At 42.0% G+C, this 27,961-nt stretch overlaps 2 protein-coding genes across 7 annotated transcripts in view; both read right to left on the bottom strand.

Annotated features, from left to right (window-relative positions):
- The window catches only part of LOC145895293 (uncharacterized), a 29,488-nt gene extending 28,619 nt beyond the window's left edge, over positions 1 to 869 (bottom strand). For both annotated transcript variants that reach the window (XM_082984077.1, XM_082984078.1), the window contains exons 1-3: positions 660 to 869; positions 397 to 503; positions 236 to 315 (exon numbers count right to left, since the gene is read on the bottom strand). In XM_082984077.1, the coding sequence (XP_082840203.1) occupies positions 236 to 315; positions 397 to 503; positions 660 to 746 (274 nt within the window). In that variant the 5' untranslated portion in view covers positions 747 to 869. The remainder of the gene's footprint in view (positions 1 to 235; positions 316 to 396; positions 504 to 659) is intronic.
- A 1,438-nt stretch (positions 870 to 2,307) lies between these two features.
- LOC145895292 (AT-rich interactive domain-containing protein 1B-like) lies at positions 2,308 to 22,605 on the bottom strand. Of its 5 annotated transcripts, none has more exons than XM_082984072.1 (26): positions 21,930 to 22,605; positions 16,041 to 16,196; positions 15,574 to 15,753; positions 15,138 to 15,230; positions 14,723 to 14,855; positions 13,963 to 14,190; positions 13,481 to 13,693; positions 13,122 to 13,214; positions 12,915 to 12,971; positions 12,257 to 12,419; positions 11,596 to 12,052; positions 11,183 to 11,386; positions 10,556 to 10,716; positions 9,604 to 10,377; positions 9,265 to 9,409; positions 8,736 to 8,843; positions 8,099 to 8,325; positions 7,857 to 7,933; positions 7,036 to 7,207; positions 6,488 to 6,657; positions 6,074 to 6,189; positions 4,457 to 5,964; positions 4,177 to 4,306; positions 3,877 to 4,023; positions 3,411 to 3,541; positions 2,308 to 3,174 (listed from the first exon to the last, which is right to left on the bottom strand). In XM_082984072.1, the coding sequence occupies exons 1-26, from the start codon at positions 22,527 to 22,529 to the stop codon at positions 3,054 to 3,056; spliced, it is 6,564 nt and encodes a 2,187-aa protein (XP_082840198.1). In that variant the 5' UTR covers positions 22,530 to 22,605; the 3' UTR covers positions 2,308 to 3,053. The 5 variants fall into 5 exon arrangements, with proteins under 5 accessions (XP_082840198.1, XP_082840200.1, XP_082840201.1 ...); XM_082984074.1 differs by having other exon boundaries at positions 15,144 to 15,230; XM_082984075.1 differs by having other exon boundaries at positions 15,162 to 15,230.
- Positions 22,606 to 27,961: the final 5,356 nt, after the last annotated feature.

The raw sequence follows: 27,961 nt of genomic DNA, 5'->3' as shown, positions 1-27,961 counted from the left end.
TTGAGCATTGATTACAACAAGTTAGAGAAATACTTTTTAATGTGGTTAAATGTAATAGAACCAGCATGTAAGATTTCCCTTGTATTTGATGTCTTTTTTAGCTGTTCAGCAATTCTGTGTGCTTTTTGTTTGATGATAAAATGTTGCTTTATACTCACAAAAAAGACATGATTTCATAGAAAAACGCTCGCGCAACAATAAACACAAACAAACACTTTTAAACAATTAAGCTTACGTATCTGGACTTCTTTAGGATTTAGTTGTAGAACTGTTTCATGCAGTCTTTGAATCCTGCCACTAACTCGACAACATCGACTAAAACAATAAAAAATGCATGAAACTAGTTGACATTGACAAACAAAGTAAGAAGGCAATTTAGATGTATGAAAAGCTTACCTAAACACCTCTGAAGACTGTTCTTGTATTTCCCGAAAAATGTCCTCAGCATGATGAGTAAGTGAGGAAAGTTGTTTGAGGACTTTCACCAAAGAATTGTTTACAACCTTTTGCAAACAAAGGCTTGGTTATTGGTTAATAAATCAAGTCAGTAAATGGGCACATATTCTACTTGCAATGTACAAAACATACAACTAATTTTTTTCAGGTGAATTCAGCATAAGCTTTAAATCAAATAGTATAGAAGTATTTTAATGACTTACATCATCATGACAGTCATATGGTTGCTCTTTAGGCTTCTCATTCTTTCGAACTTTAAGAGGCTGAATCCTTCTTTTAACAAAAGGCATGGCTGTGGCTTCTGATTTTTACTATAAGAGTGTTTTTGAGTCCAAAATAGCTTAATAATCCATTTTGATCATAGGCCCATAGAATTCTATACAGTTAAAACCACTACATAACTGGCTACAAATTCATCTGAAAGTTTAAGTTACAGGATTTATATGCAAAAAATACAATGTTAAATTAGGACACAAACAATAATAACGTTTGAAGTCAAAACTGTTTCAGACACTCATTAATAATAATAGCCACAATGACACACCACTAAACCAAAGACAAATAACTAGTCTGGCTTGACAAAACACTATTCGCTACTCTGTTATCTGGTCACGAACACGCCAAAAAAATGAACCCAACATTTTACAAGGTTCCTTAAAAAATAACATATCAATAAAGTTTGAAATAATAATTAATTAGCAGAAACAACAAAGCCAGTGTTATGATAACAAATTATTTACATTGTTGATTATTTATCTACTGAACCTGAACATGCTTACACAGACATGTTGGTTTGAAAGTAGGTTTCATTCATTCATTTCTTACTTTCCTGGTGATATTATAATCTGAATTACAAGAGGATTTATGGAGCCTTCAGTTAGCTGATAGGATTGTCTCCTTTTTTAATACAACTACAATCAGTTAGTCTCACAAATTGGCCCATGCAGTCCTTTTTCACTTCTGAATTATGTTCAATTTCTTTTTCCATACATTAAAGAAAACAACTTTGTAGCCGTCACCAATATTTTAAATAGATTCGATCAAGTCTAACTGCAATTGAATAAATTGCGCAACTTTTATTTAACTTTTCATTTCACTCCGACGCAAGCCTTAACGTTGCAGAACCACCATCAGCTACTGTAAAACAGTCAAATATTTTCTGCACAGCTAGCAAATCTTCACGAAACTTCACGCAAATCATACAAAGGTCGTTTCGTTGCGAAATGGCGCAAAACACCACGCTCACTCAAACTTGCCACGCTTCATTGCACCCAGAGCAAACACTCAACAACCGATGTTTAGTGTTGCTCTTTTGCGCCCACTGACGGGTAAAGGTTTATCATCTGTAAAGCCTTATTATGTTTTCAGCACATTTATTCATCGTCTTTGATTTCGTTTTTATCTGGAGAAGCTTAGTCGTACAGAAAAGAAAAATGTCCGATAAATACATGCTTTACAAAGGTGCACATATAGTTCATTTTTTTCTACCGCAATAGATCTGCAATTTATAAAGTGTCCGGATGGTCAAAACCCATCTTCAGTCCGACGGAAAAGCAATTATTTTTTTGGTAGTGCTACAATGTTTGTTTCGATTATTTTCTATTTCAGCGTCCCGGGAAGATTTTGGGCATTTTATTTCAAAAATAAATAGCTAAAACCATTCCGGAGGAAGGTAAAATGTTTGTGGTTTAGTATTTTACAAGCGGACGTATATCGCCGTTTTTTGATCTCCTGCAAGCTATAAATTCTTTCAGACGTTTCACGACCACCAGCAAACACTTACATCCAATGATTCTCGATGCAAGCCCTACAGTGCTATACAGAAGGTTAAAAATCCAGCAGTCATTTGAAAGTCCTGCACGGTTTATTAACGCGACATGAGGTACAAAAACAAAAGGAGAAAAGAAACGTCGAAAATGAACCAGAAAATAACAAAAAGGTGGCGCCAGAGGGACAAGGGCGGCATGGCACTGTCGAGTTACCGAATACTCGCGGCAATCGTTGAACTAATTCTTCGTTAAATATAGAAGAGGGAAACTGAAAAAACGGGATTCAAGCTTAGCGACTTGCTCCTGGACATACAGTTTGACTCCGCGACTGGATTTTATGAAATAGAAAAAGAAAATAGAAACGAACTACAAACCGAAGTGTGTGACCTATTGGATGCCTTAACCAGAAGATTTGTTTTTCGTGGGTTTAACGTTTTGACTGGCCGTTAATTTCATGGGTATTGCACATTTGTTAATCGGGGATTTCCGGCGGAAAGAACATTTGATTGGCGGAAAAATTCGAAATTTCTCATGACGCTTTTGGCCAATGAGAACGCGCCACGTGTGGGTTGGTTCCCAGATCACAGTATAGAGGGGGTGAGAGAGCGATTGGGTTGAAACTCTCACCCCGTTGTGGCGGACGAACGGAAAAACTTGCGAGAAAGAACGAAGCAGCAGCACGCGGGAGAAAAAGGCGGCAATGCATATCACGTGATCGCGCGAGAGAGAGACGCGACAGAAAAAAGGCAAAACCGTCAAGGTTGAAACGTCCTGAACGCGTGTACCGGCATTTGACCTCGAGCAACCCCCTGCGATGATGTCACACGGTCACGTGGCGCAACGGCTGACTTCGAAGAGGACGGAGGTGATTGTGGAAGTGACGTCGGGCGCAAGGAATTGTGACATCGACAATGATAACAAACGCAGTTGATATTTAATGAAAGCAGATCTGAAAAGAAAGATTTTTTTGATGTTTCTGGAGATGATTTTCTCTTAAACAATCACAATTTAGGACAATATGGGCCAGGCTCTTTATACTCAGAATCACAATTTAGCGGTTGTATTTTACATTTGCAATATATTAATGCGGAAGTAACATTAAAACTTGTGAGTCGGAAATACATTTCGTGGTAACCGTGTTTTGTAAAAAGGGTGGATTAAATCGCTAATATTCGCAATACTCACTTATTCTCTTGAACGTGTGCGAGCGCCAGTAGTGTTTTGGCGCACTTGTATATCATGAAGGGTGTTGTGTGACAATCGATTGGAGCAGAAGGAAGCATCCGCCTGTGGTTTATACCGTGATCCTCTGCCTCCTACGTGACAAAAGCAAGTTAGTAATACATATTTACTACTATTATGTAAACTAAGACAAATGCACACTGTTTCGGCTCCATATAGCGTCGCATGTTCCTTTTTGCTTTAGCATTACTGTCCACGGATGTCTCGACCATCAAACCACCTGCGTCTCGGAATTTAGGACACAGGAATTCATATTAATACGAATCGAGGGTTTTGACCTGCACTGCCCGTTTCTTTCGCCACCGCGGGATTCGAACCAGTGCTATATTGCTTTAATCACCAACGGTATTTTTCTTACTGCATACGCGGAGCACACCAACCTATGTTGTCTAGGCAACGCATTACGCACCTCCAAAAACGAAATGAGACCCGACACTGCCCCCTTCTGCAGGGCGATGGCTCGAGCGGCTGTGGCATCGCCCGAAGAAAGATTGCAGAGAAGAACGACTGAGAATTCACGCATGGTTTGTTCCTTTCGATCGCACAGGAGGCCGACCTGTTGATGGAATAACCAGGTTACTCAGGCTTGATGAAAACCAATATTATGTCAATGTTAATCTTGTATCAGGAGCCCAACGACAGCACGGTTGGTTTGATGTGGAATGCATGCTTGAATGCATGGCGAAGAAGAGGTATTTTTATAACTTACCAGAAAGTTGAACAGCTTTTCAATGCGACTGAATGGTCTGGTTGCCAGGATAAGATCAATGTTGTGTTCCTTGATGGTTAGTTTAGTGAGGATTTCAAGTGAAAGTCGCTGTGGCGAGACGTGGTGGGGTCTGCGATAGGAAATATATTACAGTCTAGATCAGTGCCTTTCAATCATCAATCCGCATTAATTTTCCCGGAGTATTAACACTGGGTTGTTTCGTATAGAAAAGACATAAACCAGCTTGATCCGTCAACACCGATAAATTAAATAAGCCTACCTGACTTTGCCAGAAAACGTGTCGTTTGCATCTGAAGATGGACACACGGTCCAATGGAGACAAGCTTCAATCACAGCTAACGCGGTGTGATCATCGGGCAGTTTCGACAGATCAAGCACAGGAGCAACGTTTGAAAGTATCACGAGCGAATCTTCGCGAAGACGGTGGATGCAATCGTACCACCAGGGGTCGCTGTACGCCTTCATGCAATCTTCGTCCTCACTATCGAACACGGTGGCGCTAAGGAGCGGTCGATGTTTGCGTTTTGAGACGGAGGATTCTGGAGCAAAAAGCTCGGAAGCTCGGGACTGCTTCGTCGCCGTATCCATGCCATTGATAGGAGACTTAGTGTCTTCTTCATTTTTCACAAGGGCGTCGCAATTGTGTTGTTCGTCCGGAGACACGCGACGCGGCCGCGTCCTGTGTTTGTGACGTAATAAAAGCAAGCCAGAAACGGCGCGCATAAGGCTGCGATGCTGACAAAGGCTTCGAGGGTTGGTAGGAATAAATGAAAGACCGCAGATGACGTTGGAAATGCACTGAATGCGGTTGGAGAGATCTTCCAGTTTGTTACATTCCTTGGTTACAATAACTGTCCCGGAAAATAAGTCGGACGTGCTCCCGTCGCTCGCCAAAGCCTCGTCTTCCAAGAGGATCACATTGCGCTCTTCTAGAACTTTCTCCACCCGAAAAGTAACGCGAGAGGACAAGGGGAGTCCGACCTCCATCTTCTGCGTTTCGCTTTCTTGATTCTCGGGATCTGCGGGTTTGGAAGGATTGTCATCCGTCTCCTGTTCAACTTTCACTGTTGATGCTGCCTCCGCTTTTGTGGAGTCCACATCCATAGCAGTTTCTTCGTCTTTGCTTGATTTGTCATCTGCGCTGCTCTCATCCGATTGAACCCCATTGCACATCGCATGATCCTCCGCTTTCTCCTCCTCCGTTTCTTCCTTAACCACGACCGCCTCCGTCTTCTTGGAATCCTTCTCCTCGCTACCGATTTTCGACTTCTTCACAGAAACGTCATCACCCTTGTTAGTGACGTCATTCAACTTGTCTGTGACGTCATCGGTGGGGCTCGGGCAGCTGTCATTTTGTTTTTCGCTGTCTTCCTTCGGCACTTCGGTCGAGGATCTGTCAGCGCTACTTACGTCACCGTTTTGTGACGTCACGACCTCTGTCTTGAGATCCTCTTCCGTGGGTTTAAGGTCGACTGTGGAGGAGTTGACCTTAACAATCTTTACATCTTCCACCTTCTCCTTTGTACCCTTCTCCAACTTTACGTGGACTTCCTCTTCCGATGGGGGACTCCCGTGGATGTCGTACTCCTCCGGGAAGAGCACGGAGCAGGGAATTGAGAGCACGTCTTCCAGAGTCGCCTCCACCACCACAAGCGATTCGTCGCCGACTTTCCTGCATTTTCTTTCCATCGTGGACTTGACATGTTTCTGTGATGAGAGTCTGGAGAGATTGAGAACGATGTGACTCATATCATCATGAAGATCAACCTGAAAAGGGAAAGTTTAATCGTCATGCTCGTTTCTAGGCTGGGAACAGATTTCTTTTAAACTATACGCTATTAGGGGTCACAAAATAAACAATTTAAACAGTGTTTACCTTGGCCGATGTGTCCCAACGATCGCTACGATCAACGACGAAAGGATCAGATTTCTGTTCGACTTTAACTGGTACTGTAGTGAACTTTCCACTGTACTTAGACAACAGAATGCAATCTGAAACGTAAATGAAAAGTCGTGTCAACATTCGTCGTGCGATTGTGGAAAAAATGCGACAGTTTTGATACAAAAAAGTCATCGGAAGCTTACTCGAAAAAATGCACCAAAATATTAAAATCAACAATTATTAACATTAAAAATATTTGTATAAAGCATAGATCTCCCATTGAAAACTACGTTGAACTAAAATCTAGTGAAAATTGATTACTAGAAGTGACGTAGGTTAGTCGTAGTAATAACCTTTTATTAATATTAACAAACGTCGTACAAAAAATGTAAAAAAAAATTGAGTTACTTTTCTTTTTTCTTCCACGTAGTTTGAGTTTAGTGGTGTTGGTGGAATCGGTGTCAATCTCGACAGGCGCCGTCCCTTCGTCCGGTATCTGGTCGATCGCATACGCGTGTGCAGCGACACCTAGTGCCTCGCTTTCCCCGTTGAGCGTGAAGAATTCGCTGAGGCATTGTCTGGAGGCAGGAAAATGGTCATTAGGACTTTGTCAGAAACATTAGCTCACCAAAATCTATAAAAAAACTAAAATAAACAATGAACATAACAGACATGGCGAAAATGCAATAATTAAATTCTTAGTTACAAAATTTAAATACTAATGGAAAAAAAGGATTCCGTTCAAACTGAAAGTGGGAAATGAGATAAAAAAAGGTTAAGAACCACTGATGTGGAAGCACCCAATGCTGAACATGCTACCAACAAAACTAAGAAGCAAATGTATCACTGTACACTAGGACGTCGTCCGCAATCACGTAACGTACCAAGAAATACACACAAAAAAACAACACATTTCGTTGAAAAATGAAACCTGGTAACTTAACACAATAACCAACCTGTAATGTTCAACAAGAGCGTCGAGCAGTCCTGGCAGTTGTGACAGCTTTAGTTGAGCAACCGTATTATGGTCGTACAAAAATATTGTGAGGGCGTTCAAAGCCCACGTGCTCTCCGCGAGAAGACCGCTCTTTAGCGCCATTACCACCCGCCACGCCTCGACACTGCCAACTGAAACAATTTGGTTGGCAAGGTTACAGGATGACAATCAAAGAAAAGAATGCAAGCACCTACAATAGTCTAAATGTAGTGTATTTTGGTACACAAATACAAGTATTTTTCGAAACAATTTATACAAAGGCATTGCGCTTATTTCGAATGCACAGTGTGCAATTCTAACGTAAGTATAAACAAAAATCAGTGTGTTGTATTTGAAGGTCTCAAATCCTTGACCTGATTAACGTAAGCAAGTAGTAAGCAATAACAAAAAAACATGATCGTGTTTATTGGATGTTCTGCACAAAGCTGTATACTAAGGTTTGTGGAAAAAACAAACAACATGTGTTCGTACACACGACTTTTTTAATAGCAGGACTGCAAAGTGCGGCTGTATCCGTGTTATGTAATTCTGTGTATCTTTGCACGTTAGCGTTCAAGTTGTAATTAATAATCTGTCCTTTTGGCAAAATTAAAAGTAACTTTCACTGACCGACGTTTCGCCTGCTTTCCAGCCAGGCTTCCTAAGGTGAAACATAGGTCAACAAAAGTTACGTTTAATTGCGCCAGAAGGACAGATAATTAAAATATAATATGCCTGGCAGCAACTGCAAGATAATATGTTAGAGTTTAAGTTGTATTACAAACATAGGTAAATACGAACCGTCTTTGGCAGACTTCTTCGTCATCTTTCCAATCCTTGGTACAGTTGCCTCGACACAACCAGGGGGATACATTGATCTAAATAAAAACTGCCTGTTATTTTTTGGTTCTTCGTATGCCATGCAGGTGATACCGCGAAGACAGCTAGAGAATTACCAAAATTTTTTTTTATCGTTTTTCATGTGATCTGCGCCACAACCACTAACCAAACTACTATTTCCAAACACATCACAGATCACTAACCTGTGGATTTTTCTGTACGGAATGGGACTCGAAACCCTCTGGGACATCCCTGGCACGGCGGTGGGGCGGCGTCCGAAGGGGTGCCTGGGGTCGTAATGTGCGTGTGGGTGAGGGGAAATCCCCCGAGGGGGTTGGCTTCCAGGACTAACGTAGTTCGGTAAACGAATGCCCAGATGTTCAGATGACTTGGGATACTGAGGGTGGTGAGGGTAGGGCGATCCCATGTCCTGGAAAGGGGTCGAGGTTAGATTGAAGCATTATCACAGGTGTAAGAGACAAGTGGAGAGGTAAAATGAGTAAAAAGACAACGGAAAGTTAGGATTGTGACTCTTAAAAGAGGAACCGTCACTTCTTTAAGTGGATGAGGTTTTTCAGATTAAGCAAAACATCTACTTTACTACTGTGGTATATATTCTTTGACGCCTAAAGAACCCCAGGTTAGTTTAGCAATATGTCTGGCAACTTCAACAACGCATTGGTAACTGTTTTTTTTTCTTGAGTAATCTGTTTTTAGGTTGGGTACGTTTTACACATATATGTATTACACAGGTTGGCTTCGCATTACATGCAAAACTACTTGCTACATTTACTAGTTTGCATTAAATAAAGTACCTATGGTTGAAATACAAAGACTTACAGGTCGGTTGTATTTGCTCGGCGGACCGTAAATGTCAGCAGATGGACGTTTCATGCCAGGAAAATGCTGACCTCCGTGATAATTGCCGTGCTGGCCGGAATATGGAGGCTGACATTAAACGCAACAAGCAAACATTAAACAAAGTATACACGTAAAAACAAGCTACAAAGTACGTTTGTAAATATGTGCATTTAATTACGGTATGAAGTATCGTGTAAAGGTACGCAGGTAAAAGTGGTATCACACATCAGCTTCATAGCCACCAAACCTAAAGTTTGGCATGGAAAAAGACCAATTTCTTGTATGGTCAATACATGGGTATATGGTAAATCGCACATAATGATTTATAGGCAGTTTTATCAACGGACCAAGTGCTGTCTGTGATCAGAGTCATCAGACAAAAAATATTTATCACATAACAAAAAGGACTTGGGTGTTAGAATCTTGCTACGACTACCACCTCTTGCCACATGGTGTTACAAATCTCAGAGCCAATCGTAACGGGATTTACAAATGCAAGGCGACTTACCTGCCCTGGGTATGAAGATCTGGTTGGCAGTGGATGACCTGGCAGAGGTTGGGGGTAAGCTGGTGTGTTACGGGGTGACTGGGCTTGGTGGGGAGTTCCAGGGGCCATGCTGTGGTGTGATTGGGGCCGCAGGTACTGGGACGTGCTGAAGATATGAAAGATTATTGTACCCGCTGAAATGGTCAGTCGTGAAATATTTTTCACGGTTTGTCTATTGCAGTATTTTACCTGAGCATTGCGTCGCCGTTTAGCAACCATGCACCAGAGTAATAGTATTTTACTGCCTTTTATAATTGCAATAGAAAGCTTGACAAATTTTGATCACGTGTTAATATCTACCTGGAATATGCAGGCTGACTTTGCAGGGCTCCCGGTCTAGGTGGATACCCTCCTCTCTGGTAGGGGTCTACCGGAGGCATTGACGTTCGGGGGTGTGGGGGCACTGGTGGGTAACCAAAAGTACCCGGAGGGGGCTGGGATAGGGTATTCCCTGCCTGTTTGGAGGGTTCATTGAATGGGTTTGCTGCCGCAAGTGACGAATCTGATGGAACTGGGGGCTTTATAGATGGGGTTGGTGTCTGGGAATTCCCCATTTCCTTACTGGGTTCGGTCTCATCCACTGAGGGGGCAGGGGTAGAGCTTTGCGGGGTCTGGCTCCCATGTGACAGGGCTTTTTCAATAGGGGCTTGCTGTGATGAAGGTGGAAAGGGTGCTGGCGCTGGTCCCTGTGGTGCAGGGGGGTACGAGTTGCCAGGGTGACCGGGAGGGGGGTATCCAGGCATGGACATCTTCCTCGGCGGCATCCCCCGTTGCATAGGGTGGGGCTGGTAAGCCCCTGGGTGAGGAGCTTCTGAAGTTGGGGGTTGTTGCATATATCCTTGGGGGCCAACATACTGCATACCCACATGCTGGTGGGGCGGGGGGTACTGTCCAGGGGGATACCCCGGTTGTGATGGGTAGTGAGGTTGACCTGTAGAGACTGGGGCATGTTGGGGTGGAGGGGGATGCCCCACAGGGGGTGCTTGCGAAGTGGGGGTGGGGGTCTTTGCCGGTTCGTCTTTCTGTGCTTGCTGCTCTGCCTGGAGTTTCTTCTTACGATTTGCTTCAATGACTCTGTGATGACGAAGGAACAGTTTGATGAAACCAGAAGTCAAAGGTGCCACTGAATTTTATGGTTACAGTAAACCTCAGTGACATCGCGTGACAATCAAGAACGTATTCCTTTTCATAGTCGGTATCAACAGTTTGGTTATGCCCTCAATTTACTCAAATTAATCACAAATCCGGTTACCTCGCCATAGCTTCCTGAGGTTCCTCTTCACCACGTTCCATCCTACATTCGTAACCATACAAGTACTTGCAATATTGCTTCTTCAAAGTAAAGCCTGAGGTCGACGTTGAACCCAAACCCATCTGCGAACTGATGTCGGCCCATTGTTTACTCTCCGTAACCTGGCAACGAACGAACAAACGGTCGATTGGAGCATGTGTTTTAGTTAACTGAGACTCGTTGGGACTGAGCGTTTTGGGATCATTGACTCACAAAAAAACTTTAAACTGTAATAATAAAACGTCCCTGGTAAGAAATATAACGGCTTGGCGTGTGTAGAAAACACGGTAAAAAAGTGTGGGTGAGTCACACGCTGCCATTTTGAAGGGTTTCATTACTTCAGAGATGAAGTTACTGACGTACCCAGGAATAAATTAAACGCCCTGTGGTTCTCACATAAAACACGTTTGTTACAAGTTTGTGCCATTGACATTTTGTACAGACGAAAATAACTAAGTTAGTTTACAGAAGTAAATTGATTTGTGTTGGTTTTTTAAAAAATGCCAATCCAATAATATTGCTGAAAACTTTTTTAAAGGTAATGTCTACGGACAGCCTTTTGGTGTATCTAAAAATCACGACACCCACCTTCTGCCAGAATCCACGCTCCTTCACAAGCTGATACAGTCGGAAAAGATCGAGGGTCTTGCGTCCCATCAGTGGGGCGTTTTTCAACGGAAGGTCCTTGTCATCCCAGTATTTGAAGACGCTCTCGATAAACTCCCGTCTTCCAGGTTCGTCTGCCGGCTCAAAGAGGGCGTTTAACTTCTGAGAAGCGGATCGTGCCGTCGACTGAAACAAGCATATAAATTTCACATTAGCGGACAATAGGGATTTAACGTTTAAAATCTAACACAAAAGTTGGGTTTATCCAGGTTTGCACGTCTAGAATAGCAAAAAAAACACAGTGCAAATAGTGGTCAAAAAAAGCTCTGGAAAACGCTGGAAAGTAGTTTCTAAAAAAATCAATTGTTAAACGCAAAAAGCGCGAATAACTGCACCTTAGGTTTAGGGGCGTCATCAGTAGTTTGTTGTTGTCCCTCATAACCACCGTAACCGCTAGGTGGCGTCGCGGCGTAACCTTGCGAGTGCATCGGAGGCCTCGGTTGGTTTGGGTGGTTCTGTGGGTGGGGGTAGTGACCTGGATATCCCGGGTAATGACCTTGGGGTGGTGGCCCAGATTGTGGGTACCCAGCTGGGTATGATGGCGTCATTCTGTCGGGCACCCCCTGCTCTCCAGAGGGGCTGTCCATTGGACGGGGACCCATCATCCTCTGTTGGTGGTTAACCCCTGGGGTTCCAGGGTGGGGCATTCGTGGGTAGCCCATATTGGAGGGGTACATCTCACCCCCCTGTTGCACATTGTGAAAGTTAGGATGGGGGCGACGCATTTGGGGTGGCTGCTGCTGGGGTGGGTAATAAGCGGGGGTTCCCGTCTTTGGTGTATTTGGGGTTGTGCTGGAAAAGTTGAAAGCGACAAATTGACTAACAGTTCGAGAATTTTATTAAATAAATGATTTCTTGCAAAAAATACAAACAGAAGAAGTATAGGTAGCAGGTAAAGTATATGGCATTTTTTTAATGTATATACATATATATATATATATAGACCACCTTTCAACATAATAACAAATTTGTACTTATTTGACTGTAGTAACTTACCCAGGCTGTGCTGTATGGGCTGCTGCAGCCATTGCTGCTGCTGCGGCAGCTGCAGCTCCCTGTCTGCCCTGACCTTCGGGTGGTGGTGGGAGAGCAGCTGAGGGGTGGGACCCTTGTCGAGAGGGCCTCCGTTCGCTTGGTGCAGGGGATGGGGTGTTGTAACCTACGTCGGAGATGGATTAATGTGTGGTGTGAATACAGATGACTGAGTTGTGGCCAATGCATGCATAGGGTAAAAGAATGTTTGGTTATTGAGTATTTCACAACTTTTCTTGTTGCAATTTTATTTTTTGGGGAGCCCTGTTCAAAAAAGTTTCACACAACAGTGCAAAAAATGTTGCAAGACATGCACTATATTGGTGATATCTATTGCCGGCAAAGGCAACAGCAAAATTGGGCAAAAAAATTAAAAAAACAATTTCTAAAATATATCTGAATTTGGTGAATTATTTTTGCTAAGTAGATTTGAAAAAAAATCCTTTTTGTACTACTGTTCCGAAAAAATGCCTTCCAAAGTACTGCAAGAAATTTTCATTTTTTCTGTGAGAATTTTAGAATGCAGTCAATTTATTTTAGAAATGCGTTTGCATTTTTTTCCCCTGAGAAGAAAATGCAGTAAAGTTAGCAACTAATCAAGTTACACTGACGACAGATGTACCTTGTTGCATCATATGCTGTTGAGGTGCCATATTGTCATAGTAAGGAACTTGGTTACCTGCACACACATACACACACCATGCAGTTGTTTTCGGCAACAAGAGAAAATAAACAATAAAAATTGCACAACACCACAAAACTAACGGAGAAAATAGCGAATCACTGCAAACACATGCTTGTGAAAATTGGACAAATTAGTTTTAGATACCTGGCTGCTGATATCCTGGAGAAGGCTGGTTTTGGCTGTATGAGGGAGTCACCATTGCTTGGTGGGCTGCTGGCTTACCACCACTAGGTGGCCCTAAAGAACACCAATATTAAAATTTTTAAATGTAGATCCTTTAAGGTTATTATTATGATCTTTTGCAAGTGATACAAATGGATTCATTTGAAATGTACACAGGAAAACTATTATGATTGGTTTTTTTGCCTGAATTTATAAAATTTATTTATCCTTAATTTTGTAATTTAATTTTGACTAAATATATTTTAAGTCAAAATTGCGTCCAGTTTCCGATTAGAATTAATTTCAGAAAGACAGCTTATGTGACAAGTACACAATTTTACCTGAAGGTCGCATCATGGGACCTCCATGGTGCTGTGGAGTTGTTGGGTATGCCTGGTTGCTAGGATACATTTGTGGTTGCTGTGGTGACATCATATGCTGTTGGGGATAAGCTGGTTGCCCCTGGTTACCATGTTGTGGAGGGTGGGGTGCTTGCTGGGGCCCCGGCCCTTGTGGGTATGGTGGGTAGCTTCGATAGTGACCATAACCTGGACCTAATGAGTGTTAATACTTCCGTTAACTGTCGAAAAACTTTCGCAAATAGGTTTAAAAATCTATTTTTTGGGAGAATTAAAACAAAATAAAACTGTGTTTTTTTGGGAGTGACATTACAGGATACAATTACACTTAATTTTATAGCAGAAATTAAACTTGAAAAACTGAAAATCCTTAAATCTGTTATTAAGTTATTCAGTCTTGGATATATGAAGCATTTAACACACAATCCAACGCACTCAAAATCTTAAAATAACAAGTTAACAACCTTGCATAGGGGACTGTCCAGTTGGCTCCTGGGCATCTGAAGGAGGCCTCATTGTGCCCACTTGGTGCGGAGTGCCTGGTCGGACTGATGGGGGTGACAGAGGATTTACCCGGGGTTGTCCAGTCGAACTGGGTGATGATGGGGTGGGAGAGGGTCCACGAAGCTGAGCAACAGCAGGATGGGAGTGGTGAATGTGTGGAGACTGGGATGCAGCCATTGGTGATTGCACTGGAAAGAAAATGAAGCTTATCAGGATGTTTAAATACACAAAGGTTTTAGGCAATGGCCAGAATAGCAAACTGTCAATGCTCAGTAAAATTTTTGTTCTACATATGAAAAGAAAATTCTTTTGCATCTAAACTAACCCATAACTTATATTTTAGATCAGAGGTTTTTGAACTGTGTGTCATGATGACCTGTTGCATGATTTTTAGTTTCCAAGGGCAGCGTATAACTATTTAAACCAGGAAATTTTCTTTTATTATGTGGGGAAAATGCAGGCAAATAACCAGTCAATTCCTACTTCTGCAGCTAAAAATTTTTAACATAGAAACAAATCAATAGATATGTAATTTGTATGATTTGTACCGATGCTGCCAGATGCATATGGTGTACGAAGGAAAATATAATTTGTGTGCATTGCACGAAAAAAGGTGTCTTAGAACCAATGTCTTAGATAGACAAACCAAGAGCTTAGACATAATACTGTAGCCTTCCAGTACAGTCTAATTCTAACAAATTTTAAATTTCAGACACTCACCAGACCCAGGGTGGGACGATGGCATGGGTTGCGGGGTCCTCCTGTTGGGTGACATCATGTGCTGCTCAACCCCATGTGGGTGAGGGGGAGGTTCTGCGGCAAGTTGAGGAGCTCCGTGGTTCTGCATTTGCTCCTGAAATATATTATTATTGCTGACTTTTGATTTAGAAAATTTGTCAATAACCACCTTCCAGCTTCCACTACAGAAAAACACAGGCAGACTTGGAAAAAAATTGGCATTGGTGACGCAGGTTAAAAGAAAAATTTTAGCTTTGCGTCTTTACCATTTAAGTCTGTACAGTGGGGCGATCCTACCAATCATGTGATTGCATGAAACAGTGCTGCGTTGTTAACCAATTAACGCAAGAATATATTGTTTCCTTTGGTAGAAGTGGGAAAGTAAAACTGTTTTTACCTTCACCTCTGATTTTTTCTTTACCTGCGCTCCAAAGTTTTTGGAGTCACCAGGGTTTGGTAGAGGATTGGTACTTGGTCCATACGACGAGGGCTGAAAATATTAAAATACATGTAGCAACACAAGACAACAATTTGTTGCTGACACTGCCAGGCATAATGCTCAATAACCCCACTTCTGGCAAAAAAGAGAAAAAATCAAAGGTGCAAATAAAAACAGTTTTACTATTTTTCTGCCAGAAGAGCTTGTGGATTTATTGAGCAAGACAATGATCCCCATGCCAAACTATATGAACATGAAGAAAGGCTACTAGTGTGTGTATACTGCATCAATATATGCCAAGAAAACAAAATCACATGCTGATTTTTTGGCTAAAAAATTCAAATAAAATGGACAAAACAAACACTTGTTCATAACACTTCGATGCAGAACTTACAGGGTAGTTGTGGGACTGTGGCAGTCGCTGGCTGTAGTAATTTGGATGCTGTTGTGGCGGTTGCTGAGGTTGCTGCATGTAACCAGGGTAACCTTGTTGTTGGTAACCAGGATGTCTGGATGGATTGCTTGATGGGGGATAACCCGATGATACTGGGGGTGGCATGTAAGGGTCATACTGCTGAAAAAAATGCTTATTATGTTTATCTGACCTAACAAACCACATATATACAAAATTAAACAAAGATTGGAGCATTTTGCTGTTATAAGACGGTAACAGATAAAACAAAAGCCAACTAATGCAAAAACACTATTTTGTAGCAATAAACATAAATCTTATTGAGCAATATTTAATATTTATCTGTGTTATTTTCTGGTTTAGTTTTTTCTTTACGAAAGAATGTAAAACAACAGTTCAAATGTTTCATGTCAGCGGATCTTTTTTTGAAAAAAAGATAATATATTAACCTGATTATACGGCACACCAGCTGCAGACTGGGGTGGGTACCTCATCTGGGGTGCATTTGGGGGGTACCCAGGTTGTTGAGGAGGATACCCAGGTTGTTGTGGTGGGTAACCACTTACATCTGGTCTGGGTGGGTGAGATGGGGGACCACCAGGATACTGAAATTAAAAAAGAGGTTGTTTTCCTTACAAGTTAAAAAACATGTAAAAGCAAGAACATTTCCTATCTTTACTAAAATGTATATGTATGTAAAACTAGACCAAAAGAGGTGATGTTTTTTATTTTATTCCTACGAAAAGGGACTGAAAGACTGTGTATCGTTCTGTTTACAAACGCTTTGACCAATATAGCACCAACTCGTCAACTGCAGATGGAAGGTTAACGCCCACAGGGAACAAACCGCTCACACTGTCAGCCAAGCTCAACCACGTGTTACTTGGGGAGAATGTCGATTTCACTCTACAAGCCACATGCAAGACGCCGGTGTTGTCAAAACAAATCAGATTATGACGTCACAGTTTGAAGGAGCGGAAAGTCGAACGCGAGCGCGCGACGGGGAAGCACGCCATTGTCACATAAAAGTCGGTGAAAAGGCAACCGAGCGGTGCCCGCAAAGTCGTCGACGCGCAATAAACAATATTATGACAGTGTGGGAGAAAAGGTCACCGGGCCGCGACATTCCGACGAGCACGTGGTAATCTGATGTAAATAGGCGGAGGTGGCGACGACAGACGGCCTAAACACGTGACTTAAAAGAGCGACCGCCGGTAAGTGAGGGAAAGTGCATCACGACAAGTTAGTAGATAATAGCGGTCCGTGATCGACGTAATCCCCACATTTCGACACGTGGGATTTTGCGATGGTTGGTTGTATACTGAGGCACGGGTTATTCCCTGCATGTGGAATGCACGCCCGGATGAGATGGCCAGATACGTGACATTCGTTACAACAGTGTCTTGCTTAACAGCCTTTTGAGTTTAAATTTAGGATTGATGTAGCAGTGTTTCTAAACGTGAGTCATGGAATTTTCTGACTTTCGAAATTATATTAGTCCACTGTGCGACATAACGGTCAGGAATAATAAATTTCGCAAATTCGGAAATATCTCTTTGCACAAATTTCGAAGTTTGGTGACTCTTGAGGGTTATCCCAGGTTATTTTAAAATACTTGATAGTAAAAAAGGCCCTTCCGGTTACAAGGCAAGGCGAAAAATGCATTAAACTTCGCAAAATCTCGTTCTAAAAAAACGCGGTTGGCGCCTAGATTTTTTTGACAAATTTTGTAAACGAAAAATCAGCAAAGTAATGCTGTGGGTATGGAACCATTTTCCCCCAACAACTTACAAATGAAAGCATAGTAAACAAAACCGTTTGGCAGTTTTGCTGCAATCGCATGCTGCAATCGGAGAATCGTTGGAAGTGAAATATGGACGCCTTAACTCAATGGTTTGATACATCGAACAAATCATTGGACTAGTTACATGTTGAACATTCAAAATACACATGTCACGTAAATTGTATTTAAATCCAATCATTTGTAAATCATTTTTTTTAAGTAGATAAATTTTCTATCAAACATACATTTTTTTATAATACTTTTTATAATAAGCAGGTCAAAAAAAATACCAGTACTGTTTTGAACTTACGTGACGTCGACACAAAAGTGCATATCTAAAAGTGCTAGTCAAAATGCGTTAGTACTGACGAAAAAACCGGTGCAACAGGGAGAATATTTAAATTAAAATGGAAGTATATGATAAGTTGTTGTCACCAGACGAAATACTAAATGGTTTCCAAATAATAATGTTTCGTTTTTAAACGTTTAGATATGGTGGGAAATAGTATGTGAACTGTTACAAGGTTGTCATTCAGCTCAAAACAACTCTCGCCCTGTGACGCAACGCGGTTACGACAGAGAACCGAAAAATTCCAGCCCAGCACATAAATATGACGGAGGTACGTTGCCTGTTTTTTTTGCTCTGCGCCTGTTTTGCCAGAAACCTTGAAAATGTTGAACAACAGACAAGGGAGAAGCAGAGCCAGTTGCCCAGTAAGCTTGACGCCAAAAGCAAGCAAAACGCCTTCGCGGAGGAGAAAGCAAGAGAGAAGAGCGACCAACAAAGAATCTGACAAACCGCGGGGAAAAACGTCTCGAAAGAAGAGAAAGAAAGAGAAAGGTACACAGTGGGTGGAGCTGCGACGAGGAACTCGGCAACGAGGAGAAGAGAAACGAAGAGAAAGGAAAGAGAAGGGAGGAGACGATAATAGGAAGTCAGGCGATGACTGAACGAACGGTTGATGCATGAACAGAGGGTAGCCTGTATCGACCCAATACTGTGACACTGGGGAAGGTTTGGGCTTTTTCCTAAAGGTTTTGCTTTCTTGTTGGAAACACATCCGACCCGTTTGTTGCGTTTGAAAACCTTCCTCCCGGATGTTTTTGAACCGAAAAATAGAAGATTTTGTTGAAAGAATTGGTGAAAGAACAGACAGGTCATAATCAAGCGTTAATGATTGACAACAAAACAAATCGATTTTTTTGGATTCTCCCCTTTGCCAACAACGTGGCCTCACGCTGGCGCATTCGGTAGGGGTTAAAAATTTAAAACACAAAACTATCGACCAGGTCAAGTTCAAACACAAAAACAGCAACAACAACAGCCAGGAGCTGGAATTACGGACTGCCACCAAATATGCTCCAGGGAGCTTTAATTCAGTCGTTCGTAGCATCTCCACGCACAAAGAAATGCGAAAATGAAAAAAAATAGGCACTGAAACGGGAAGAAATGCAACGAAAATAGCGTCAGTCTTTACTTGGCAATTTTAGTCAGAACAGATCTATATTTGTTGTTCATGGAATGTATTTAACGTTCCAAGTATTTGTACTTTATTTAACGTTTATACCTATTGCAGTTAATTGAACCCAAAACGAAAATTAGATTGCGGTGAAACATAAAAAGTTGTTTTATGTCACTCAGTTCCTTTCTCATTAGCTTCTTTTCTTTAACTTAAACAACGCAATATTTACACTGACTATTTATACGACATTCCATCCGTTTGTTTTTAGGTCATGGACTTTCGGAATCTTGTTTATCCACGAGATTACAGTGATTACTAAGCACAATCAAACCCGCCACAACCAAACTTTTGATCTTGAAATAAATACTAAAACTGCAAAAAATTTGCTTTCAAAAATATACTTCTGTGACAATTTTATTTTGCGACAAGATAAGGTCATACTTTTGAGAATCCAAACAAATTGCCCAGTGAAAAATACGAAAATCTCAAAAAAAGGTTAGCAAGCAGTGTCGGGCAGCTCAAGAAAACGGCTGGTGTGATCACGTGAGCGCAGGGCGTAACACAAGCCGCAGGATCTAGGGCAAGTTTTCAATCGGACAACAACATTCTGGTGGTGGCAACTATTCCATACAACCGACCGTGGGGAGAAAGTTAAGTGGGGGAAGTACCGGTTGCCTACCGCCACGTGACGATTATGAAATGAGGCCTGTTTACGCCGACGCGCCGCGTTCAACGAAGGTCATCCAAGGACGCGGCGCCAGGTGGGCAAAACGTGTGTGTCGTGTTGAATCAAAGTCACTCGTTCGACACGTGTGTGATTTGGGTGACGAGCGTCCGTGCGGGACGGGGTTCACGCTACAAGCGGAACTTTGTTTCGTGTTTTACCAACACAAGATCACGTTAAAAATGGAATATATACGTGTTTTGTTTTAACGTTGCAAAACAATCAACAATAAAACTACATATTTTGTGTCGATCGTCACCGAACACAAAAGTACAAGAAGTCGAACAAAAGATTCACGATAATCCAGAAGTCAGCTAAGTAAAAACTTTTAAAGGAGCAATTTAAAGGAGCTTATGTATCACGTCGCACACACACAAGAGTATCCTGCCCCGGTGATTTGCCTCTATTGCTATCAAATCAAGTTCACACAGGAAGGCCAGACGCCGAAGTAAAAATAACACCACTACCAGCTTCGCCATCCTGTAATTGACCTCAACAAATGTGCGTCACAATTGGCAACGGGGAAAACCCTCTAGCATAACCCACCGACTTCCATCTCGCAGTGATACTACAAACAGCATTGCGCTTGCCAGAAAGACTGTATAATTTTATAACCGCAGAGAAATTTAATGGACACTTGTCGCTCGGCAGATAAATTTTTATCGAGCCTATGGCGCACAGCGCAAACTTAATCGTGTAGTTTAACACGTCAAAGAACACCAATTTAGGCGAATTCAAAGTTTTCGAAGCGCTTTCGCAACCACGCGGGTCGCCGAACAATGTCACAAAAAGGCCGCGCGCATTGGCATCAAAAAAATAACCTACTCCACTTGGTTTAGCAGTTTTACTTTCGCAAATCTTTGGTAAAGTTTTCGCCTTAAGAATAAAATGAGTTACAATTATTTTGTGGAGTTTCCCTTGTGCACAGTAGGCGTTTAAATGAAACACCCCGGTCTCCACTTTAACTTCAATAAATCCATATTTCATCTGTGTGGATCATGTGCTTTCGAGCAAATATTTAATTTGTTACTAATATGGCACAACGACATCAAAACGGGCTTCACTGCCGTCGCCAAGGAGCACGAATCCAAACGGGGCATCACCTACAAAGAACGGCCGTCTGCCGCGCCCGATTTGCCCCGCCAGTTCGAAAGTATCGGTCGAGCGAAATAAACAGATCGAAATGGCAAATCCGGGAGGCCACGCGTGGGAAAAAAGAGGGGGCATGTGTAGTATCTGCCGACCGCCTCGAACCCAAGCGACTCCCAGGCAACACTTAGGCCGCGCGCCACACACGCAATTGCAGTGACATGCGCGCACGCACCGCGCGCCCGAGGACGCATTCAATCAGCTGTGCGCCGTTTCATTGGTGATCACATTCTGGCACATTTTTCAAACACACGTGACTGACAAGTTCGTCATGTTGCAGCAAATGTCGATGCAAGCGCCTGCATAGGTGCGACAAGCTCGTCAATGTGATGGAGCTGAGGACCAAGTTTGGTCCAAAACTTCGAATTGGGGTTTTTCCCTTTTTTGTTGGCATTACCGTACGCTTTTTTTGCGTAGTCAAAAGGTTACACATTTACTTTCACTTCTCAACGTCAAGCAATACAGCTGTGTTATTACAAACACTTAACACTATGTGGAACATTTCACCAAACATTCAAATTATCGCACAGTGATGTGCTGCTCAAAACGTAAATTTGGACAAGAACAATGAGCTTTAATGTAAGAGTGCAGTCCATTCAAAAACAAACCCAGTCAATCAGCTGATAGTATTGTTGACATACAAGTGATTGTTGTCTTTGTGACATCACAAAGGCCACTCTTATTTAGATTTGACACAACCATGTGGGTAAACAAAACTGATTCTTGAACTTATCACTTTATCTGCGCAGAAGTGAGCTATTTTGCAAATGGATTATGAATATTATGGTGTAAATAGGATTTGAATTATAGTTTAAATGAACTTTTATATACTTTACACATGTTACCTAAATTTCCTAAATTGAAATGATTGCGAAAGCATATATTTATAGTTTTACATATTGATCCACTATCTGCTGAAAAATTGTTTTCGCAAACAGTTTTAATGTCACTTTAAAACAGAAACGACACTGGTGGCCTTGCTAATTTTTTTTTACAAACTTTACGGTTTACCAAATAAAACACAGTATGTTACATATTTTCAAACAGAATAGTTTAACAAATTTTATTGCAAAATGTTACAGTAACTAAATTTAGTGTTTTGTTATTTGAGGATTATGCTTCAATCCTACAGACTTATAGTTCCAAAGCTATTTACCACAAAGTTATTGTAATTGATTAAATTAAAACTTGTCAGAAAAAAAATTATAGGTCATTTCACCTGCTGTGGTCTAGCTTGCCAGTTTTGCTGTGGTTGGTTCTGGCTATATTCTGCAGATGCACTGGAATGGTTGCTGTTTGGGTACCTCGATGGAGTTGTTAATAACTGGTTTAGTGTCGGTGTTGCACTTGGATTTGGGTACCTGGGCATAGGTGGATAATTTGGTCCACCATGCATGGGCCTGGCCCCTTTTTTAGGCATGTAAGGGCCTTGTCCATGGTTGTAGCCACCATAGTTTGAATAATGTGGTCCCTGGCCAGGCTGTGGGGGTCCATTTACGGGGGCTGAATTAGTTGGGACACCGTTTCCATACGATCTAGATGTGTCATAAACAGGATTGCCAGGCAAGCCGTTGGCCGCTGGAAGCTGTTCCGTGTGCTCGGTCGATTCACTAGCTGTAGTCGACATCGTGTTCGTCGGGTCATTCTGTTGAAGGCCTGACGATTTGCCGGTTTGTGGTGTCCTCGCTGCTTCGTCAGCACTTTGTTTTAAGTTGCCAACATCGTCATTCACAGTGTTGTCAGTTTGTTGGACCTTGGCGCACTCGCCGTTTTCTTTAATGCTAGCTGTCTCGGCAGTTGTGCCAGTGTTGGTTACCATACCTGATAACGCGCTAAACAGGTAAAAGCTGACAGACTAATCCACTGCGCCAACTGCGTCAAAATTTCTGCACGAGCTTCCTGTCAGAAAGAAAATACACACTTATGACATAGCGTTCTGTTCCCTGACAGTGCCAAACGCTAATGGCTGGAGCTTTGTATGCCTACAAGCTGGCCTTTCTACATCGCGTCCGCTCCGCCGCCATTGCAAACGTTTTCGCGGTAAGAATGAATGGAGCGACATTGGCTTTCTCCCCTTATTTTGATAACCAGCGTCTTCACTAATTGTTTCTGAAACTGAGACATTCGCACGTTGTAAGTACACCGTGTAGGAAGAGCTGGGACCAGAGAACTGCACAATGCACAACTGCACTAAACACTCTGACCATCTCCACCAGCGATTTCTTTCGAATATTCATGCGCCTTTAAATATTTCACGTTTAAATGCCTGTTTGTGTTAATCTAACCCTTTTATTTCATAAAATAATTACTATTACTTGTAAGAAAATTAAAAATATCATGTTGAGATTTTTTGCTTAATTTCAAACGTGATTTCCGCCATCTGAGAGGTCTTGGCGGGGCGAGTGTGCGGAGGAACACTGGCAAAATCGCGTGATTCTCGCTGCAAAGCGTCTCAGGCGCGCCCCGACGTAATAAGTGTCGGCTGTTCCGTTTCACTCCCTCGCTGCGGGTCATGTGTTTTCGTAATTACTTCGTTGCTCTCGCAAGATAATCCTAACATGGGCTTCGCCTGTCGTCAGGACCCGATAGCTGAAAGCTTGTGTTGGAACCGAGTGCGTACAAGACTCGAGCAGCACGAATTTTCGTGACAGGCCTCTCTGCCAAAGTGCGAGCGGCGTTGAAGCTCTGATATTAACGCTAGTCACGAAAAAGGGCCCAACAGCGTGGCGTAACTACACACAAAGTCATACTTGCTTTTGCAGCGCTTTAGCAGTAACGACTTTGCCCTGGTATGTTATGATGAATGTTCATGCGTGCCTGGATGTGTTGAAAAACAGAGTGATGAGAATTGCCCGAGGTTCGCAATTAAAGTGCGTATTCGCTCAGTAAACTCGCTGTTAAATTCGAAAAATAATCGGTTCGAGTGTTCGCGCGTGAAGTCCTACAGCCTGTAAAGGCCGGCGGTCCTGATTTATTGCTTAAGGCCCGCGAGCGCACCAAGGCACTCTTTCGATAAGCGCGGCCCAGCGAAAACAGAGAAAAATAAACAGACCATTCGCCTCCCGGGCTTCACGACCTTTCAGCGCAGAGCAATAGGGAAACGCTGGCTTTATTACAGCGTATCCTGCCGCGTCAGGGCGGCTGTTCTAACGGCTGTTCCGCGTATAGCCAAACTCACAGCCTGCCTTCATCAACAAAGCGCAATTTCGGGCGGCAGTGGCGCGACCTGAGCGGTCGAAAATCACACATTGGGTGGCAAAATTTATCGCACACATGCTGGAGCCTCAAAAACGCACTTCGGGGGGTCCAGGGGGGCCCAGTGGCCACCGAAACACAGCTAAAACAGGGAGTGTAGAACCTGTTTTCAACCGGTTTTCGGTGCAGGGAGTGAAAAGCCCATGCGCGCCAACAGCCAGACTGGCCCGCTTGGTTGCTTGTCGAAGCTTTTGTGCCGAGGACCAAGCAACGATTTGAGTTCCCTGTGTCTGACAGTTCGCCCATAACAAAAAACACGCCGCGCTCTCCCAGTTACTGAGTGTACTGAACCACGATATACGGCCTCTTCGGAAAGGCGCTTTAGCATGCGTCGGGCAACGGCCCATTCAAAGTGGATTATGGCGCTGCACTTTAAAAGCGCCACGCTGAAAAGAGTCCCCTTTTGTAAAAGTGCAGGCCAATATTTTTCCCGCGCAAGTCGTATTGGCAAAACATTTTGTTGACGTCAGGCGAACGGAAATAAGTTGCCTCGACGGAACAAGAAAGTTGTGTTAAATGTTGAAAGATCATTTGTATCAAATAACTGATGTTTCGCGAAAGAATGTTTAGTTGTAAAATTTTGAATGAAATAATTTACAATTGCTCGAACAAATGTAATTGAATCCGCGTAAACACAAAAAGTCACCACATTCTAGAAGCATGCATTCCAGTTTCACTAATACCTTTCTGGTTCGATAAAACTCCGCAGATGGCAAAACATATATGGCGGTGATGGCCTAGGCCAATTGTCAGCCGCATATGCAAATTTCACCGGCTGCCACAGCCACCTGATAAGGAGGTAATAATGCACCGACCGGTCTAATCATTTGCATCTTCCGATCGAACCGCTGAAACACTCCGTCACTTATTTGCTTTGAACACAAACAAAAGATAGCAAAGCTGCGGCCATCGCAAACAGGATTGATGCCGCGTGAAGCTTATTACACCCGTTACTATAACGCCGATACTTGCCAATACTTGCTTGGAGGTGGTTATTTTTGGAGTGGTAAGCTAAAAATATAGCCCCGACGCTGGAGTGGTGAACGATGACGCGACAATAAAATTTGGCACTTTCTCTGTGGTTAAAACGACCAGCCTTGGAGCGCGAAACCGCTAATCATGTCTTGGCTGATTCGTAAACCCAGATACTTTCTCCCTATGTGTGCCTCCTACGCATACTTTGTTTGTTGGTAATCTATTAGGAGTTTATGAACTAATTTTGGTTTTGAAGTTGGTATTTTATTTTCTCGGGCGTTAAATTCAAAGGGACTAAAGCGCTTCGATGTCGACTTTAGCTCACGACAATTTGACAAACAACCATTTCGTCGGTTCCTAAGCAACACATCTCTTACACTTATTTTGTGATGGGAACAACGGTGAACCTGACAAAGCGTCCAAAAGTACGTGTTTGTGTATTGCTAAAACCGCACATTTTTGAGAGGACACGATCTGTTTGTCATGGCACGTCAAGAATTTCTGGCTTCTATTCTGCCCAAGTTAAATGTCTTGTGTAAGCCAAGTAAAAAGTCGCAAATAAATTTTAATAGAAATGTAGCAGAAAGTTCACTTTTAGTGTACAGAGTAAGACCAAGTTAATTATATTGCATTGTTAGTAAAAAAAATGTCAGATAGGGTTGTTATTCAATTGACCAATGCTAAATATTTACGGCAACAGCGAGGGTTTTTAATTGTTCGAACCGATCGACAATGACAGATGTCAAAGTTTCAGACATTTGTCACAACTGTCACGCATGACTGATTAATGTTAAGTACAGCAATTCGCATGCGTATGACGATTTCCGTTGGTAGGCAACGCGTGTTTGCAATGACGGTTTTACACAAAACGAAAATGCAAAAAATGCACCTTAAAATCTTTTGACAGTTTTCGTTTTGCACCTCAACAACGAAAACAAGTTTTGTGGTTTCTGAATTGCATCATACTAAGATTACAGGTCGCTTGATTCGATTCTTTGCTTCGGAAACCTGGAACGGATTTTGTTTAGCAATATAACATCACAGCACATAGAATATCGACAAATAGACAATATTGACAAAAACGGAAGGTGTCCCACTGACCCCGAATAACACCAAGATAAATCATTGCTTGTCCTTGCGTACATGAGTAATGCTGGAATACCGAAGAGCATCGACCACCAAGTGGGGGCACCGGGCCAAATCGGACAGGCATCAATTCCCCGCAGATGTTGAATTATTTATTCCGGTGTCCATTAAACGATGGCCATGCGGGTCATGCGGAAGGGATGGAAATGCGGAAGGGATAAACTGGATGTTTTGCTATTTAAAACTACCGCGAAGTTTATACGTAAGCATAAACCGTGTTCTGCGCAAAGAATTTAGCAATTGCATCTTTTCAGCGATTGCAATTCTCGTGAACTGCTACACAACACACTGCATCTATGCATGCTGCACAACGTACACCACTTCTAAACTTTATACAGTATTTTTTTGTTTTTGTGTGCTTTTGAAGCATATGAGCCTTTTGACAAACACTTCAAAAATTACTTTTTCCCAAGAAAAACTGGTCGCATCATTACAACTGACATCTCCTGTTTTCGAGTTTGTATTGTAAAATGCAAAAAGTATTTAACTCAGTGACGCCATCGTCCGGAATTAGCTTAGTTACATCCATATGTTGGTACAAGTCGCACAAAAAATAGAGGCTAGATCAGAAAATACACCTCTATTTGATGATTTTTCGGCAATGAACTTTATATTTTCTGGCAAACTATACAAGGGCCAACCAAATCGGTCAAGTGGAAAAGACCCGACCCTGTCACTGCAAAACAGTTTCGGGGACAAAACCATGTACAAATGCCTGGGGTTGGGACTACCGGTGTAACTTTAAATATGTATGAGTTTGATCACCGTTCACTTGTTCATGAACAGTCTAATTCGACGTGAGGTATAAGCTTTACGACGAACTTCATATAAACTCTTCTCAAAAATAATATTGCGCTTTAGTAGGATAATATTCGTTTGAAAAATTGAAAATAAATTAAATACCTGAACTGACAGATGTCTGGTCTACAGAATGTAAAATTAGATTTTGCAAGGCAACGGTATAAAAAACTAAAATGGATTTTAGGCCTGAGCCTGTTAATGTTTATCTGATTAAAGATTTTCCCATATATTACATATCAGAATTTTCTGTTAACCGAGGATTGTCCTGCTGTAATTGAATAAGACAGATTTATTTTATTTTTTCCACATCTTTTTTGATAGAACTGTATATAAGTTCAGTTTGCTTTAATTTAAAAGAAAACTTTCGTCAGTCATGTCTTCGTTTTCCCTGGTGGCTAAGTTAGGCTTCATATATTTAGGCACATTTTAACAAATTTTAATCAAATCACAAACAGTCGGGGTCGGCTGGGGCGGTCAGCATTTGGGGCGCAGAACTTGATTTTTTGATTACAAGTTTCGCAACTGTTATTGACCACATTGACATGAAGAACACTAGAAGAAAAAATCGTAACTTTCAATGACGACTTTTGTGAAACGTAGTGCAATGTAACGAATGAATTGAAACTAACCTAGCGTTGAATAGATTGCGTTGGTCCTGCTTACCGATCCCTACCAAACTTTGGGGCTGGCTACGCTGCTTATGCAATTTTAACTAGCCTAAAGTTATGCTAATGTAACTCTAACCAGTGCCAAAAGGTAAAGAAAATTCACTTAGCCTACAATAAACACAAGTATTTTCACAAATTGAATTGCGTTGTTTTGTAGATTTAAGATTTGGTTTTGATTGCAGTTTTGGAGTGTTTTAATAAAGAGACGTAAAATCAAAAAAAGAAAATTCTATTTTGTGCAAAAAAACGACTACGTCACTATGCGGGTAAAAGGAGGAAATCAGAACGGCTTTCGCATGTTCTGGGTACTGATAAATGAAATCGGAATACATTCGGTGTCGATGGAATACTTTTGATAATAGACTAGTTAAGTTTTTCAACTTTTTTCTTACGTAGCTCAGATTTA

This window comes from Ascidia mentula, chromosome 3 (genome assembly GCF_947561715.1).
Source record: "Ascidia mentula chromosome 3, kaAscMent1.1, whole genome shotgun sequence".
Taxonomy (NCBI): Eukaryota; Metazoa; Chordata; class Ascidiacea; order Phlebobranchia; family Ascidiidae; genus Ascidia; species Ascidia mentula.
Note: the sequence above shows the minus strand (reverse complement) of the source record. Positions and strands in the feature narration are given on the sequence as shown.

What these genes read in the sequence shown, in the direction of transcription:
- LOC145895292 (XM_082984072.1), bottom strand. Translation starts at nt 22,529, where the DNA reads ATGGTAACCAACACTGGCACAACTGCCGAGACAGCTAGCATTAAAGAA. An exon ending in ACAGCATATGATGCAACAAG is followed by an intron (nt 12,420 to 12,914) that starts GTACATCTGTCG and finishes TCTCCGACGTAG; the next exon opens with GTTACAACACCCCATCCCCT. An exon ending in GATCTTCATACCCAGGGCAG is followed by an intron (nt 8,844 to 9,264) that starts GTAAGTCGCCTT and finishes GTTTAATGTCAG; the next exon opens with CCTCCATATTCCGGCCAGCA.